Raw genomic sequence first — 17,450 nt, 5'->3', positions numbered from 1 at the left:
TGGTACAGATCATCGCCGACAATCCTTGGCGACTGCCGCATCGTCTAGATCTGCTCTGCTAAGGTCCGATACGCTACCAGAACTCAGGGACCCTGTGTTTCATGGCTTGGCCGTTAAAGCCTCGGTTGTAACTCAGACCGAGGTTCTTTTCTCATCATGTGGTTCCACCATGATTGGCGCCTGGAAGCCTGCATCAGCTTGCATCACCGCACCGGAAAACCTTTTTTGCATGATGCAGAGCCCGTGGATGTCTTCGTCGTGTTCTTTTTCTACGTTCCATCCATTTTGGAATTTCTCCAGACTGGATTGGAGTTAGGTTTTTGGCGTTCAGCTCCCTCAGAGGCCAGATTTTTTTTTTATCGGTTTTTTTATTCCAGCGCAGGATTGCTTCCAAAACTGTAAGTGAGGATTTTCATTCAGAGGGTCCCCCAGGTGGTACCCCCCTATAAAATTCTGTTAGAGACCTGGGACCTTAATTTGGTCCTGGGTGCTCTTCAGGAGACACCTCTCATAGCATTGGCAGGACGTCTCGCCGACCGTTCTGTGTCGTGATGTAGCCTTCTTGTTGCAGCATCGTTTGTCAGGCGAGTCGAAGTTGTTCGCTATATTCTGTCGAGTTCTCTTTTTCCTGCTTTTCCTCAGACCGTCTCCGTGCTTTTTGTCCAACTTGGTCTCGTTTTTCCACCTTAACGAAGACATTGACCTTCCCTCTTTTGGTCCAGCACCAGTACATCGGGAAGAAAGAGCTCTTCACGCCCTGCGTGTGGTGAGGACTTTCAAAAGGTATGTCTTGAGCACGGCGCCCTTCTGTAGGTCACTTTATGGCCACAATAGCCAGAGAGTTTCACACAATAGCCAGAGAGTTTCGCTCAGCTATTCAAAAATCCTACCACATCAGAGGCAAGCCTATCCCAGAAGGGGATTAAAGCACACTCTTCTCGACTGGTGGGCGCTTCTTGTGCCTTTGGCATCAGGCGTCGGCAGAACAGGTCTGCAAGGCGATGACTTGGTCCTGCCTGCTCACAATATTCACATTCAGACTTCTGCATCCGAGGCCCTTGGCCGATGTACTCTGTGCGGCGATAGTGCACCATTAGTCAGTTGGTACATGGGGGTTCTATCTGTTATGTTGTTCCCCACCCAGGGACTGCTTTGGGACGTCCCATGGTCTGTCTCCCAATGAGGCAAAAGAGAAATAGGGATTTTTGTGTACTCAGCGTAAAATCCTTTTCTCCGAGCCAATCATTGGGGGAGACAGCACCCACCCTGTTAGCGTTTTGGCTTATTCTTACTTTCTTTTGCTTGATGTGTTGTACTCTGATATGATATTAATGATCTCCTACTGCTTTTGCACAGAACTGGTTCACTTGGAGCAAGCACGAGGCTGTATACCGCAGGGGAGGAGTTAACTTTTTGTTTCAACCTAGCGGCAGCCTCCTAGTGGCAGCAAAATAACACCCATGGTCTGTGTCCCCCAATGATTGGCTCAGAGAAAAGGATTTTATGGTGAGTACACATAAAACCCCTATTTCTCCCTGCAAATTGCAAATTTATATAATTTATACAATGTGATTTTCTGGATTTTATATTATATTTGATATTCTATCTCTCAATGTTAAAATTAACCTACTCTTAAAATTATAGACTGTTCATGTCTTTGTCAGTGGGCAAATTTACAGAATAAGCAAGGTGTGTGTGTATGTATGTGTGTGTATATATATATATGTATATATATATATATATATATATAATGTGTGTGTGTGTATATGTGTATATATATATATATATATATATTATATTATAATATAATATAATATAATATATATATATATATATATATATGCGCCTATGGAGAAAAACCCGCACACCAGAAGACTTCATCCACTTCAAATTTACGTTGAGAACCTATAGCGCTGCCGTTCACCTCGCCAAACAGACCTACTTCACCACCCTGATCTCCTCACTAGCCAACAACCCCAAGAAACTTTTTGACACTTCTCACTCCCTCCTCAGGCCAAAAGCATAAGCCCCTATCACAGACATTTGTGCTGATGACCTGGCCTCCCACTTCACAGAAAAAATAGATAATATCCGTCAGGAAATCTGCTCCCAACCATCAAGTGCTGTGACTCCCATCCCTTCCTGCATCTCCCCTGGCTCACTTTCCACATTTGATCCCATCACAGAAGAAGTCTCCAGACTCCTCTCTCCTTCTCGTCTGACTACATGCACTACCGACCCCATTCTCTCACATCTCCTCCAGTCTCTCCAGTCGTCACAACCCACCTAACTACAATCTTTAATCTCTCCCTCTCCTCGGGCATTTTCCCATCCTCCTTCAAACACGCCATTGTTACTCCATTACTTAAGAAACCCGCTCTCGACCCATCCTGCACAAACAACTACAGACCAGTCTCCAATCTCCCCTTCATCTCTAAACTTTTGGAATGCCTAGTTTACTCCCGTCTTACCCGTTACCTCTCCACTCACTCCCTTCTAGACCCTTCACAGTCCGGCTTCCGCCCCCTACATTCGACTAAAACTGCACTCATCAAAGTGACCAATGACCTTCTGACAGAAAAATGTAATGGTGACCACTCTCTGCTCATTCTTCTTGACCTATCTGCAGCTTTCGATACTGTTGACCACCATCTCCTACTCTAGGCTCCAGTCACTAGGCATTAAGGAAACTGCTCTCTCCTGGTTCTCTTCCTATCTCTCTGACCGCTCCTTCAGTGTTTTGTTCTCTGGCTCCACGTCATCTCCTCTTCCTCTTGCTGTCGGGGTACCTCAGGGTTCAGTCCTTGGCCCCCCTTCTTTTCTCTCTCTACACGGCCCCAATTGGACAGACCATCAGCAGATTTGGCTTTCAGTACCATCTTTATGCTGATGACACACAACTATATAGTCTTCCCCCGACCTTACCCGCTGTACTACAGAATGCCAGTGACTGTCTGTCCGCAGTCTCCAATATCATGTCCACTCTCTATCTGAAACGCAACCTCTCCAAAACTGAACTACTTCTGCTCCCGCCGTCTACTAACCTCCCTAAATCTGACATTTCCCTCTCCGTGGGTGGTACCACAATAACACCCCGGCAGCAGGCGCGCTGTCTGGGTGTTATGTTTGACACCAATCTCTCCTTCACATCCCATATACAATATCTTGCCCGCTCTTGCCGCTTACACCTAAAGAACATCTCTAGAATCCGCCCTTTTCTCACCTTGCATGAAACAGCAAATAGAGCAAAGAGGTTTACCCGTATAGGCCTCCAGACAAATGCACTCTCAGGGTGCAGTGGACCCATATAGTTAAGATGGCAACACAGGTGCATGAATACCGATATAAAACAACCGCTCGCAGCCTACCAATATATGGAGGGGGCGGTTGCCTGGTATGTTAATGCACAGCAAAACACTTGCATGCGGCGCTGTTCACACTAAGGCCATGCACAGCATCCAGGCCAGCCTAGTAGTGACACCCTTCTATTAGCTCAGGCGGGCTGGCCCAGCGCTATCAAAATGCATGCCATGTGAACAGACGCCGCAGTTTGCAAGACCAAATGGGCCCAACTGCACCCTGGATAAAAAGTGCAAAAAACACATTAAAAAAATTATTTTAAATAATGTGGAGTATTAGCTGATATTTTGGCCAAAATACGTGAGCCCGTAACCCATGTCAAAGATCTCCACGTTTACGGGTACCTAACACTAATCCTAGGACTAATAAAGCACAAAAAGAGGACTTGAAGTCCTCTTTTTGTGCTTTATTAGTCCTAGGATTAGTGTTAGGTACGGGCTCACGTATTTTGGCCAAAATATCAGCTAATACTCCACATTATTTAAAATAATTTTTTTAATGTGTTTTTTGCACTTTTTATCCAGGGTGCAGTTGGGCCCATTTGGTCTTGCAAACTGCGGCGTCTGTTCACATGGCATGCATTTTGATAGCGCTGGGCCAGCCCGCCTGAGCTAATAGAAGGGTGTCACTACTAGGCTGGCCTGGATGCTGTGCATGGCCTTAGTGTGAACAGCGCCGCATGCAAGTGTTTTGCTGTGCATTAACATACCAGGCAACCGCCCCCTCCATATATTGGTAGGCTGCGAGCAGTTGTTTTATATCGGTATTCATGCACCTGTGTTGCCATCTTAACTATATGGGTCCACTGCACCCTGAGAGTGCATTTGTCTGGAGGCCTATACGGGTAAACCTCTTTGCTCTATTTGCTGTTTCATATTATTGGTGCACCTTCAAGTCCTCTTTTTGTGCTTTTCTCACCTTGGAAACAACAAAAACCCTCACTGTAGCATTGATCCACTCTCGCCTGGATTACTGCAAGCTCTATTAATTGGCCTCCCCGTCACTCGACTATCCCCTCTCCAGTCCATACTTAATGCAGCGGCCAGGGTCGTCCATCTGGCTAATCGGTACTCGGACGTGTCCGCTCTTCGTCAGTCATTACACTGGCTGCCCATTCATTATAGGATCCAATTCAAAGTACTTGTTCTCACCCACAAAGCTCTCCACAGTGCGGCACCCTCCTACATCTCCTCCCTCATTTCTGTCTATCGGCCTAGCCGATCGCTGCGCTCTGCAAACGACTTTCGACTAACCTCTGCACTAATCCGTACCTCCCACTCCCGACTCCAAAACTTCTCCCGTGCTTCTCCTATCCTCTGGAATGCTCTACCCCAAAAAATTAGGACTAACCACAATTTGCATAGTTTTAGGCGCTCCCTGAAAACACATTTGTTCAGAGCGGCCTATCACGTTCACTAATCAGTCATTCTATGTGTAAGTGTGCGTTTGTAGCCCATTCACTATCTCCATCCATCCTTCACTCCCTCAAGATGCCTGGACCTTCATTGTAAATCCACAATTGTAAATACACACCTGTACTTTGTATCTCCCTCACCTCATTGTATTTTGTAAGCACTCACGAGCAGGGGCGGCTTATTTCGTCTTATTTTGCTTTAATTATTGTATTGTTAACGCTGTTACTTATGACTTGTGTTTTGAAACGGTTAAACTCTAAACCGCTGCGGAATATGTTGGCGCTACATAAATATTATTATTATGTAATATGTGTGTGTGTGTGTGTGTGTGTGTATTATAGGTAAAAGCAATTTTGTACCCATGTGCTTTTTGTTGTTTTATTTTTTTTCTTTTTAAAAAGGTGATGGTAGGAAATGTTCTTTGATTCTATATTAGCAGGGATGGACCTGTATTGTAAATATATTATAAATATTACTATTATATTTTCCCACCCCATAGGTACTTGCAGAATCATCTGAATAACCTGTTTGCTGGAGCCTGGGAGCCAAGAGACACTTCCCCTCTTCCCGTCTCCATCCCTAAGGCCACGACTGAGCAGGTCAGGGAGTTTAGTCCAGTTGGGGGTTGAATACTTTGCATTTGTTATTTTGTAATAACTGCTTGTAATTAATGGATGTACAGTGCCTTTGCGAAAGTATTCAGCCCCCTGGAACTTTTCAACCTTTTCCCACATATCATGCTTCAAACTTAAAGATACCAAATGTAAATTTTTGGTGAAGAATCAACAAGTGGGACACACTTGTAAAGTTGAACGAAATTTATTGGTTATTTTGCAATATTGTTCGGCCCAATAACTTAATACTTTGTTGCGCCACCTTTTGCTGCGATTACAGCTGCAAGTCGCTTGGGATATGTCTCTATCAGTTTTGTACATCAAGAGACTGAAATTCTTGCCCATTCTTCCTTGGCAAACAGCTCGAGATCAGTGAGGTTTGATGGAGATCGTTTGTGAACAGCAGTTTTCAGCTCTTTCCACAGATTCTCGATTGGATTCAGGTCTGAACTTTGACTTGGCCATTCTAACACCTGGATACGTTTATTTGTGAACCATTCCATTGTAGATTTTGCTTTATGTTTGGGATCATTGTCTTGTTGGAAGACAAATCTCCGTCCCAGTCTCAGGTCTTTTGCCGACTCCAACAGGTTTTCTTCAAGAATGGTCCTGTATTTGGCTCCATCCATCTTCCCATCAATTTTAATCATCTTCCCTGTCCCTGCTGAAGAAAAGCAGGCCCAAACCATGATGCTGCCACCACCAAATTTACAGTGGGGATGGTGTGTTCAGGGTGATGAGCTGTGTTGCCTTTACGCCAAACATATCATTTGGCATTGTTGCCAAAAAGTTCGATTTTGGTTTCATCTGACCAGAGCACCTTCTTCCACATGTTTGGTGTGTCTCCCAGGTTGCTTGTTGCAAACTTTAAGCGACACTTTTGATGGATAGCTTTGAGAAATAGTTTTCTTCCATAAAGGCCAGATTTGTGCAGTGTATTTGTGCAGATTTGTGCAGATTTGTGCAGATTTGTGCTCTATTGTCCTATGGACAGACTGTCCCACCTCAGCTGTAGACCTCTGCAGTTCATCTAGAGTGATCATGGGCCTCTTGGCTGCATCTCTGATCACTCTTCTTCTTGTTTGAGATGAAAGTTTAGAGGGACGGCCGGGTCTTGGTAGATACTCCTTCCATTTCAATATGATCGCTTGCACAGTGCTCCTTGGGATGTTTAAAGTTTTGGAAATCATTTGTATCCAAATCCGGCTTTAAACTTCTCCACAACAGTATCACGGACCTGCCTGTTGTGTTCCTTGGTCTTCATGATGCTCTCTGTGCTTCAAACAGAACCCTGAGACTATCACAGAGCAGGTGCATTTATACGGAGACTTGATTACACACAGGTGGATTATATTTATCATCATTAGTCATTTAGGACAACATTGGATCGATCATTCAGAGATCCACAATGAACTTCTGGAGTGTATTTGCTGCACTGAAAGTAAAGGGACCGAATAATATTGCACGCCCCACTTTTCAGTTTTTGAATTTTCACAAAAATTTAAAATAACCAATAAATTTCGTTCAGCTTCACAATTGTGTTCCACTTGTTGATTCTTCACCAAAAATTTACATTTGGTATCTTTGTTTGAAGCATGATATGTGGGAAAAGGTTGAAAAGTTCCAGGGGGCCGAATTACTTTCGCAGTGCACTGTAGGTCACTTATTGGAGATTCAGCCATTTGCTTCCTATTGGGTTTTACCATAAATCAACTACCGTATATATCCCCCTCCAAAAATACTCCATATAGCTTATGTCCAAGATTGATTCAAACCAATCTTGCGCTTTTTGGTTCTGCAGATCCAGAAGTGTGTGGAATTGTTGAGCCGCGCTAAGAAACCGGTCTTCATCCTGGGCAGTCAGTGCACTTTGCCCCCGACACCTGTGGACAATCTCAGGTACTACAGCATAGTGCTCTACTATAAGGCTGCTTTGTTCACATATTACTTCCTCTCAGAAAAATTATGCATTTTCATATGAATGCAGATCTCTGGTCAAAAAAAAGAAAAAAAAAATCCAGAGAAAAGATACAGAACATTAGAGCATTCCTCCCTAAATTAATGTTTTTCTTGTCCTTCAGGAAGGCCTTGGAATCTTTGGGCATCCCGACTTTCTTGGGTGGAATGGCCAGAGGCATGCTGGGAAGAGACAGCCCCATACATATACGTCAGAACCGAAGGGATGCACTTAAGGAGGCAGATTTAGTAATCCTGGCTGGTAAGGAGCTGCACCCGACTAAGGCACACACTGATTTTTAACCCCTTCGCACCTGAGCCTGTTTTTGCCTTCGTGACCGGGCCAATTTTTTAAATTCTGACCAGTGTCACTTTATGAGGTCATAACTCTAGAACGCTTCAACGGATCCTACTGATTCTGACATTGTTTTCTCATGACATATTGTACTTCATGATGGTGGTAAAAATTTTTTAGATATGATCTGCGCTTATTTGTTAAAAAAAATCAAAATTTGGCGAAAATGTAGAAAATTTTGCAATTTTCAAACTTTTAATTTTTATGCCCTTAAATCAGAGAGTGATATCGCACAAAATAGTTAATAAATAACATTTCCCACATGTCTACTTTACATCTGCACAATTTTGGAAACATAATTTTTTTTTTTTAGGAAGTTATAAGGGTTAAAAGTTGACCAGCGATTTCTCATTTTTACAACAAAATTTGCAACACCATTTTTTTTTTTTAGGGACCACCTCACATTTGAAGTGAGTTTGGGAGGTCAATATGACAGAAAATACCCAAAAGTGACACCATTCTAAAAACTGCACCTCTCAATGTACTCAAAACCACATTCAAGAAGCTTATTAACCCTTCAGGTGCTTCACATGAATGAATGGAATATGGAAGGAAAAAATAAACATTTAACTTTTTTTCACAAACATTTTACTTCAAAACCATTTTTTTTATTTTCACAAGTGTAAAAAGAGAAAATGAACCACAAAATTTTTTGTGCAATTTCTCCCGAATACGCCAGTGGCTAAACCACTGTTTGAGCACACGGCAGAGCTCAGAACGGAAGGAGTGCCGTTTGACTTTTTCAATGCAGAATTGGCTGGAATTGAGATCGGACGCCATGTCGCATTTGGAGAGCCCCTGATGTGCCTAAACAGTGGAAACCCCCCACAAGTGACCCCATTTTGGAAACTAGACCCCTTAAAGAATTTATCTAGATGTGTCGTGAACACTTTGAACCCCCAAGTGCTTCACAGAAGTTTATAACGTAGAGCCATGAAAATAAAAAATCATTTTTTTTCCATAAAATGATCTTTTAGCCCCCAATTTCTTATTTTCACAAGGGTAACAGGAGAAATTGGACCCCAAAAGTTGTTGTCCAATTTGTTCTGAGTACACTGGTACCCCATATTTGGAAGAAAACTACTGTTTGGGCACACGGTGGGGCTCGGAAGGGAAGTAGTGACGTTCTGAAATGCAGACTTTGATGGAATGGTCTGCGGGTGTCATGTCGCGTTTGCAGAGCCCCTGATGTACCTAAACAGTGGAAACCCCCCACATGTGACCTCATTTTGGAAACTAGACCCCCCAAGGAACTTATTTAGATGTGTGGTGAGCACTTTGAACCCCCAAGTGTTTCAGTAAAGTTTATAATGTAGAGGCGTGAAAATAAAAAAAATCTTTTTTTTTCTACAAAAATGATCTTTTAGCCCCCAATTTTTATTTTCACAAGGGTAACAGGAGAAATTGGACCCTAAGAGTTGTTGTCCAATTTGTCCTGAGTATGCTGGTACCACATATGTGGGAGAAAACTACTGTTTGGGCACACGGTGGGGCTCGGAAGGGAAGTAGTGACGTTCTGAAATGCAGACTTTGATGGAATGGTCTGCGGGCGTCATATTGCATTTACAGAGCCCCTGATGTACCTAAACAGTGGAAACCCCTAATTCTAATTCCAACCCTAACCCCAACACACCCCTAACCCTAATCTCAGCCCTAACCATAACCCTAACCACAAACCTAACACCAACACACCCATAACCTTAACCCTAGCCCTAGCCCTAGCCCTAACCTGTGTACCTGCTTTTTTTTTTTTTTTTTTTTTTTTTTTTACTTTTTTTTCTTTTTGTGACAAGATCGCTGCCCTGTGAGCTGACTCATTGTAACGCGACTTCTCCTCTGATCTCACACTGACAGATGATCAGAGGTGAAGCAGCGTTACTATGTGACAAGATCGCTGCCTGGCACACAGTAACGTGACTTCTCCTCTGATCTTACACTGACAGATGATCAGAGGTGAAGCAGCGTTACTGTGTGACAAGATCGCTGCCTGGCACAGCTGTGCCAGGCAGCGATCAGCTGTGCCAGGGAGCGATCTAGTCACACAGTAACGCTGCTTCACCTCTGATCATCTGTCAGTGTGAGATCAGAGGAGAAGTCGCGTTACAATGAGTGAGATCGCCGGGAAACAAGCAGCTTTCCCAGCGAGCGCTCTCATTGGCTGCTGTGACGCTGACGTCATCAGGACCTGAACCAATCAGGTCTCGATGACGTCGGGGGTCCCAGCATGCATTGTGCACCGGGATCCCCGTGTTATAAGGTATGTGGGGGTCCCGGGGGGGGGGCACAAAACCGCCGACAGTAGATAAAAGTCGGCGCTGCACAAAGCCCAGCAAGCGCCAACGTTTATCTACAGTGGGCGGTCGGGAAGCGGTTAAAGAGTAACTAAACTTTCACTTTTTTAAAATAATTTTGTCCAGCATGAAAATTTATGAATATTGCCAAACCAATTTATTAGACTGTCTTCCTTTCTATATAAAAAAAAATGCATGTTAATGGTTTCCTAGCAGCTCCTACTCATGTGGAGTACTGATACTGGCAGTGAGAGGCTCTGCATCTGTCTCTTACTAACTTTGGAGTTAAGCTACTGCAGGAGATTCCTCAGATAAGCAGAACACTCAGATGTGGAGGAAGGTGTTGACCCTTTTATTGCCTTCATCTGTACTCCAAATTTGTATGTTCTTTCTTCAGCTGCATTGAGATCAGAATATTTGGAGTACAGATGATGGAAGTGATGGGTCAGCCCCTGTCTCCTTCTCCTGCTTATCAGACCAGTCTTCTGCAGCAGCTTATCTCCAGAGATAGTGAGAAATAGGGGCTGAGCTGACCCATCACTGCCATCAGCTGTACTCCAAATTGGGGAAAAGGTGGGGTTTGAAAACCACTTAGAAGCAAATTATTATTTTTTTTACAAAAAGATAAATCCACTAATAAAGTTATTTGCAAAGTTTTATAACTTTACATGTTGGACAAAATTATTAAACAAATAAAAGTTTAGTTACACTTAAAATTTTACTTCCAGACAGTTACCTTTGTGCATAAAAATAAAGTTCCACACTGGGACACATCAATGGTGGGACAGGTCTAAGAAAATAAATGAACGTCAATAAAGTTGTAAACTTGTGGTCAGATTTCAGCATAAACCATAGGAACATACGGCTGACCATATAAATGGATACTTTGACTTTTAGGACAAGTTCTCTCAAGTATTTATAGCCTCTTCTCATCGTTCTCATTTTATTCATAATTTAGGTACAGTGTGTGATTTTCGGCTTTCCTATGGCCGCGTGTTGAACAGACGCAGTAAGATCATCGCTGTGAATAGAGACCGCTCTCAGCTCTTGAAGAACTCCGATATGTTTTGGAAGCCAACCGTTGCTATTCAAGGTAAAATTTCTATGTCCAAAAAGGAGTCTTTTCTTCTTTTTTTTTCTGGCTTGAGAATAGAAATGTACAGGGCTTTTTCCGATAGATGATGACTTATTGATCGCTGTTGGACCGACCATTGGTGGTACTCCCATAAACCCAGATCTGTCCGACAGTCCTATAGAGAATGAATGGATCATGCAGGGTTCTGCAGACTGGTGAGGGTCCAATTGATAAGTGTGTTATTTCCTATCCATAGGATATGTGATTATACCAAAAATATTATACCAAATTTATAATTAAACATTGAAGACCATGAATAAATTAAATTGTGTATGTTTCACAGAAGGTTCCATAAATTTATTAATAACGTGGGGGGCGTGGCTATGTAGCTGAGGAGGACAGACGCGCGCTTACAAGAGCTCCTGACCATCCTGCCTCTATCCTGCATTTACCTCTTGTCTACCGCGACATACCTGGCAGCGCTTGGTGCCCGTGGGTACCGGGACCCCCCCCCCCTGGAGCTCCGCAGGAGGGCGCAGGATGGCTCCGGTGAGCTTGAGACCTGGAAACCGGGGCGGACGGTGGGGCCCACACGAGGTGGCGGTCATCTTGGATGCGCGCTTTATCAGACGGAGCGGCGGCATCCAGCTTCCAGCGCTGCAACATCACCGGGCAGCGACCTGTATCCTGCGGAATCGGGGGGATATGCGGTGAGTGGCCTGAAAAAATGGGCCCTGCATTACCCCCCCCCCCCTCTTACTAATAGACTCGCTGGCCTGTTGGTGACATTACTGTGGGAGAAATTGCTCTCCCTCCCACCACTGCTGTCTCTGATTGTGATCTCTCCCCCCTCGCCATAAGAAGCCTCAGTGATATGGTGTTTCCATCTGCACATATTCTGCTCCCAGGCCGCAACTAGTAAACCTGGTTCCTGCTGTGTATATAATTGCAGTGGAAGGAATCCTGGACTACACATTTCTAGTTACCCTGGTGTATCTCACTGCTCTTAACCATGAATCGATCTAAAGGATCGACGGCAGCAGAAAAACTAAAGGAATTTGTCAGACCCGACCCTTCTGAGAGTGCGCGTTCTCTAAGAAATAACTCCTCACAACCTCAGCGTAAAAATCGTCCCTCAGGGGGTGGAGAGGAGACTGAGCAGGAAGAAATGACTCTTAAACAGGCATCTGAACAGTTGATGCAGGCTATCTCCCTCACTAGGTCATTCCTGACGGAGAAAATAGAGGGTGACTACACTGAGGTAGGGAAACTCCGTCAAGATATGCAGGCCATGAGGGGACGCATCACAGAGGTGGAGACAAGTGTCCCAGGTGGAGGATACCATTACGCCTATGGAGGCCAAGTTAACCAAGGTAGCGGGCTTTGTAAACGCCTGGAAACAGAAGGCAGACGACCTAGAGAACAGAATTCGTCGGAATAACATCCGTGTTATCGGTCTGCCAGAACGCTCAGAAGGTCAGCACCCTGAGCAGTTCCTGGAGGGCTGGCTTAAGGCCTCTCTGGAAGATGAATTCTCCTCAGTGTTCGCTGTTGAGAGGGCCCACAGAGTTCCCACAAAGTCTCTGCCTCCGGGAGGCCCAACTAGACCCTTCCTAGCACGTCTCCTCAACTGTAAAGATAGAGACACCATTCTACGCCTTGCAAGACAAAAGAGTCCCATCAAGTTCTACAATGCTGTGATCTCAATCTTCCCGGATTCTCCATGGAACTCCAGAAGCAACGCGCACAATTCATCGACATCAAGAAACGGCTCAAGGAAAGGAACATTGTATACTCAATGATTTATCCGGCTCGACTTCGGATTGTCCACGGGGGTTCCTCTGTGTTTTTTCACGGATCCAATGGAGGCTACCGAGTGGCTGCGGTCCCATAAAGGATCTCCTGCAAAGGAATCCTAATGCGCCTACTTTCATCTGGATCCTTTAACTACAGGCTTAATTGGAGCTCTCCTGGCGAGCACCCAGATATCAACAATACCGGACACTGCGTTCAGTGATAGTATCCCCTTGTTTACTTTTCAATAGGGGCGCGGGACCTTGCTCCTATACGGTTAGATTTATGTTTTGTTTTCTTTTTTTCAAAAGCTTTAGTTTTAGCTTTAATTGTTACTTAGGTAAAAGTCGCAGCCAATGGAAGTCCTGTTATCAATGTGATGTCCCTGAATCCTACTCGGGCATTGATACCCAACATGTCCAGATAAGTGGAGATGGGTTCTTAATTAATATGCATGACATGGAATGTGAGGGGTATCAAACCCCCCCGGAAAAAGATTAAAGTATGTATTCTCACAAATCAGGCACTATCACCCTCACATTGTGGCTCTGGTCGAGACGCACCTGACCAGAGATACAGCTCGGAACGTACAAAAAACGTGGGTTCAGAGGTCCATACACGCATTTCACACCAGCTATTCCAGGGGAGTCGCACTACTAATACACAGGGACGTTAGATGGGAGGTCCGGGAGGCCCGGAGAGACAATGAGGGGCGTTTCATATTTGTGTATGCACTGATCAACTCTAGGAAATATGTTATTTTGTGTGTTTATAATCCCCTCCAGCTGGTACGTCAATTCTCCAGTAGGCATAGAGTTTTGCTCTGAATTATCCGGACGCAGATGTCATTTGTATGGGGGACTTTAATCTGGTTATGAATGGTCACCTTGATAGATTGAGACTGGATGATGGGATGCAGAGTGGGACCCCGTCAACAGCTACATCCCAACTGTCACAGTTTATAGCAGGGCTGTGGAGTCGGAGTTGTGGAGTCGGAGTCAGTGCTCATTTTGGTGGAGTTGGAGTCGGTATAAAATGGACCGACCCTGACTCCTAAAATATATAATAAATTGGGTACAGTAGTTCAATGCAGAATGTGCTGAATATTTTTTCATAGGAATTTGGGAAAGTTATGAAATGTCCTATAAATGACACTTCTATTCCTGATCTAAGGCTACATTCACACTCAGCGTTTTTCCTGCGTTTTTTGAGTATACGTTTTTCAGTTGCAAAAGCAGTTCAGCTTTTTAAAAAACTGCATCACCTGAAAGGTTTTTGAGCTCATAGCTAATGTTTTCAATAGCAAAAGCAGATTAGAAATCTGCTCTATCTATATATCCATTTATCCATATCTGTCTATCCATATCATATCTGTACCAAAAAGAATGAAAGCCGGATAGCACACAGACTAACACTCCTTTTTTATAGCACCAGTCAGGTACACCTCATAGCTGCCCAAAAGGACGCCCAGGACAGGCATTGCTTGCCTTCAGTAACATCAACTGATAGTTGGAATAAATAGACTGCATTCATCACCACATCTTCTTAAGGTGCAGGCTTTTTTTTCAAGTGTAGGGGTGTGAAGTATGAGGTTCTGCAGCAGCTGAGGTGTGCAGTATGAAATTCTGCAGAACAGAACAGTATGAGGTTCTGCCCCCCCCCCTTAATTTTGATCCTGGCTACGCCCATAGTGTGAATGTAGCCTGAGGATCTAGGCTTTATCTTAGCCGAGATAAGTCACAGTGTATGTATGTGTGTGTATATATAATATATACAGTGGGGCAAAAAAGTATTTAGTCAGTCAGCAATAGTGCAAGTTCCACCACTTAAAAAGATGAGAGGCGTCTGTAATTTACATCATAGGTAGACCTCAACTATGGGAGACAAACTGAGAAAAAAAAATCCAGAAAATCACATTGTCTGTTTTTTTTTCATTTTATTTGCATATTATGGTGGAAAATAAGTATTTGGTCAGAAACAAGCAATCAAGATTTCTGGCTCTCACAGACCAGTAACTTCTTCTTTAAGAGTCTCCTCTTTCCTCCACTCATTACCTGTAGTAATGGCACCTGTTTAAACTTGTTATCAGTATAAAAAGACACCTGTGCACACCCTCAAACAGTCTGACTCCAAACTCCACTATGGTGAAGACCAAAGAGCTGTCAAAGGACACCAGAAACAAAATTGTAGCCCTGCACCAGGCTGGGAAGACTTTTTCTCAGTTTGTCTCCCATAGTTGAGGTCTACCTATGATGTAAATTACAGACGCCTCTCATCTTTTTAAGTGGTGGAACTTGCACTATTGCTGACTGACTAAATACTTTTTTGCCCAACTGTATACATACAGTATATATATATACTGTGTGTATGTATGTGTGTGTGTATATGTGTGTGTGTGTATGTATATGTGTGTGTATGTATGTGTGTGTGTATATATATATATATATATATATATATATATATATATATATATATATATATATATATATATATATATATATATACGTACACACAGTACAGACCAAAAGTTTGGACACACCTTCTCAATCAAAGCGTTTTCTTTATTTTCATGACTATGAAAATTGTAGATTCACTCTGAAGGCATCAAAACTATGAATTAACACATGTGGAATTATATGCTTAACAAAAAAGTGTGACCAAGAAGGAGAGTGATGGGGTGCTATGCCAGATGACCTGGCCTCCACAGTCACCAAACCTGAACCCAGTCGAGATGGTTTGGGGTGAGCTGGACCGCAGAGTGAAGGCAAAAGGGCCAACAAGTGCTAAGCATCTCTGGGAACTGCTTCAAGACTGTTGGAAGACCATTTCCAGTGACTACCTCTTGAAGCTCATCAAGAGAATACCAAGAGTGTGCAAAGCAGTAATCAAAGCAAAAGGTCGCTACTTTGAAGAACCTAGAATGACATATTTTCAGTTGTTTCACACTTTTTTGTTAATTATATAATTCCACATGTGTTAATTCATTGTTTTGATGCCTTCAGAGTGAATCTACAATTTTCATAGTCATGAAAATAAAGAAAACTCTTTGAATGAGAAGGTGTCCAAACTTTGGTCTGTACCGTATGTATGTAATCAATATTATACAGTGTATTACATATTTACAATTTATTACAGTTTTTTGTGTTCTAAAGTTGTATTCCAATAAATAGAACATAATATCTATCTAAATATTTTGATTATTGGATCATAGAAATGATTAAATGTCTGGTGTTCACATTGTACTACAATAAATTTTTCACTTAAATATAAGCAATATATGTGGGAGTCGGTGTAAGGGAAATTGAGGAGTCTGAGTCGCAGGTTTGGCTTACCGACTCCACAGCCCTGGTTTATAGAAGGTAGTGGATGGCTAGACCTATGGAGAACGCGCCACCCCGAGATGAGGGAATATACTTGCCATTCATCCACTAAGCGTTCCTTATCTCGCATAGATTACATTTTTGGATCCAGCGGTCTGGCAATGTAGGTAGATAACATTGAGCATGGTAGTAGAGGGATTTCAGATCATAGTCCGGTCATTCTTAAACTTAAAAATGGCCCACCAAGTGGTAGGATAATATGGAAATTAAATCCTTTCTGGCTGAAGTTGGTAAAGTCACCTGACAGAACGATTGACCAATTGCATAGCTTCATCTCTTCCCACCCCGAGCCCCGGAATGTCAACTTATTTTGGGACGCCCTTAAGGCGTAATTGAGGGGTTGCTTATCTTCTACAATTTCCTACATAAAACAGGTGACGTTGGGGGAGGATGACGAGATGGAGCAACGTTTGAAGGATTCAGAGGCTGCTTGCATATCTGATCAAACTAGTGGCAATAGAGTGGAGTGGTTGACTGCCCAAAGATTATATACTCAACCCATAGACTCTAAATCCAAACGTAAACTATTCTTTACTCGCCAATCCTACTTTGAACTAGGGAACCAGTCCAGTAAATTTTTGGCTTATTGGGTGCGTCAGCACAATACAACTAACACAATGTTACAGATCCGTAACTTAGACAGTATGTTGGTATCCAATTGTATCCAATTGTTTTCATGATTGTTATAGTTCACTGTACAACTCTAAAAATGACATTGATAGCCAGGGGTGTCTAGACTACCTATCAGATATAACATTTCCCTCATTGAGTACTTCTCAGCGGGCCTTTATGGACGCTGAATTCACTTTGGAAGAGATAGAAGATGCCTTGAGGGATATGGCCTCTGGGAAGGCCCCTGGACCGGATGGGTTTCTTATCGAGTTGTACAGGAAATACCGGGAGATTTTGGCGCCACCTTTGTTGTCGGTGTTTTGGGGGGGGGGGGGAGGTCATGCCGGAGTCCTTTTACGAAGCTAATATAATAGTGCTTAAGAAGGAGGGGAAAGACCCTTTAGATTGTGGATCTTATCGCCCCATATTTTTAGTAAATGTGGATTATAAAATTTTTACGAAAATCTTGGCTACCAGGCTGAACTCAATCATTTTGGAACTTATACACCCTGACCAGACCGGCTTTATGCCTGTTAAAAGCACCTACATTAATATTACGCGGGTCCAGTTGGTGGTCCAATATAGCTCCTTGATGCCG

The 17,450-nt window shown here is 43.3% G+C and overlaps 1 protein-coding gene across 1 annotated transcript in view; it reads left to right on the top strand.

Annotated features, from left to right (window-relative positions):
* ILVBL (ilvB acetolactate synthase like) overlaps positions 1 to 17,450 on the top strand; it is a 115,640-nt gene that overhangs the window by 37,716 nt on the left and 60,474 nt on the right. Inside the window, exons 7-10 of the mRNA XM_073585506.1 lie at positions 5,275 to 5,374; positions 7,191 to 7,288; positions 7,471 to 7,607; positions 10,950 to 11,084. Coding sequence (XP_073441607.1) covers positions 5,275 to 5,374; positions 7,191 to 7,288; positions 7,471 to 7,607; positions 10,950 to 11,084 — 470 coding nt within the window. The remainder of the gene's footprint in view (positions 1 to 5,274; positions 5,375 to 7,190; positions 7,289 to 7,470; positions 7,608 to 10,949; positions 11,085 to 17,450) is intronic.

This window comes from Dendrobates tinctorius, unplaced genomic scaffold (genome assembly GCF_039654945.1).
Source record: "Dendrobates tinctorius isolate UK_male_01 unplaced genomic scaffold, ASM3965494v1 ptg000086l, whole genome shotgun sequence".
NCBI classification, from domain to species: domain Eukaryota; kingdom Metazoa; phylum Chordata; class Amphibia; order Anura; family Dendrobatidae; genus Dendrobates; species Dendrobates tinctorius.
The sequence above is the reverse complement of the archived record's forward strand: the minus strand, read 5'-3'. Positions and strand labels throughout refer to the sequence as shown.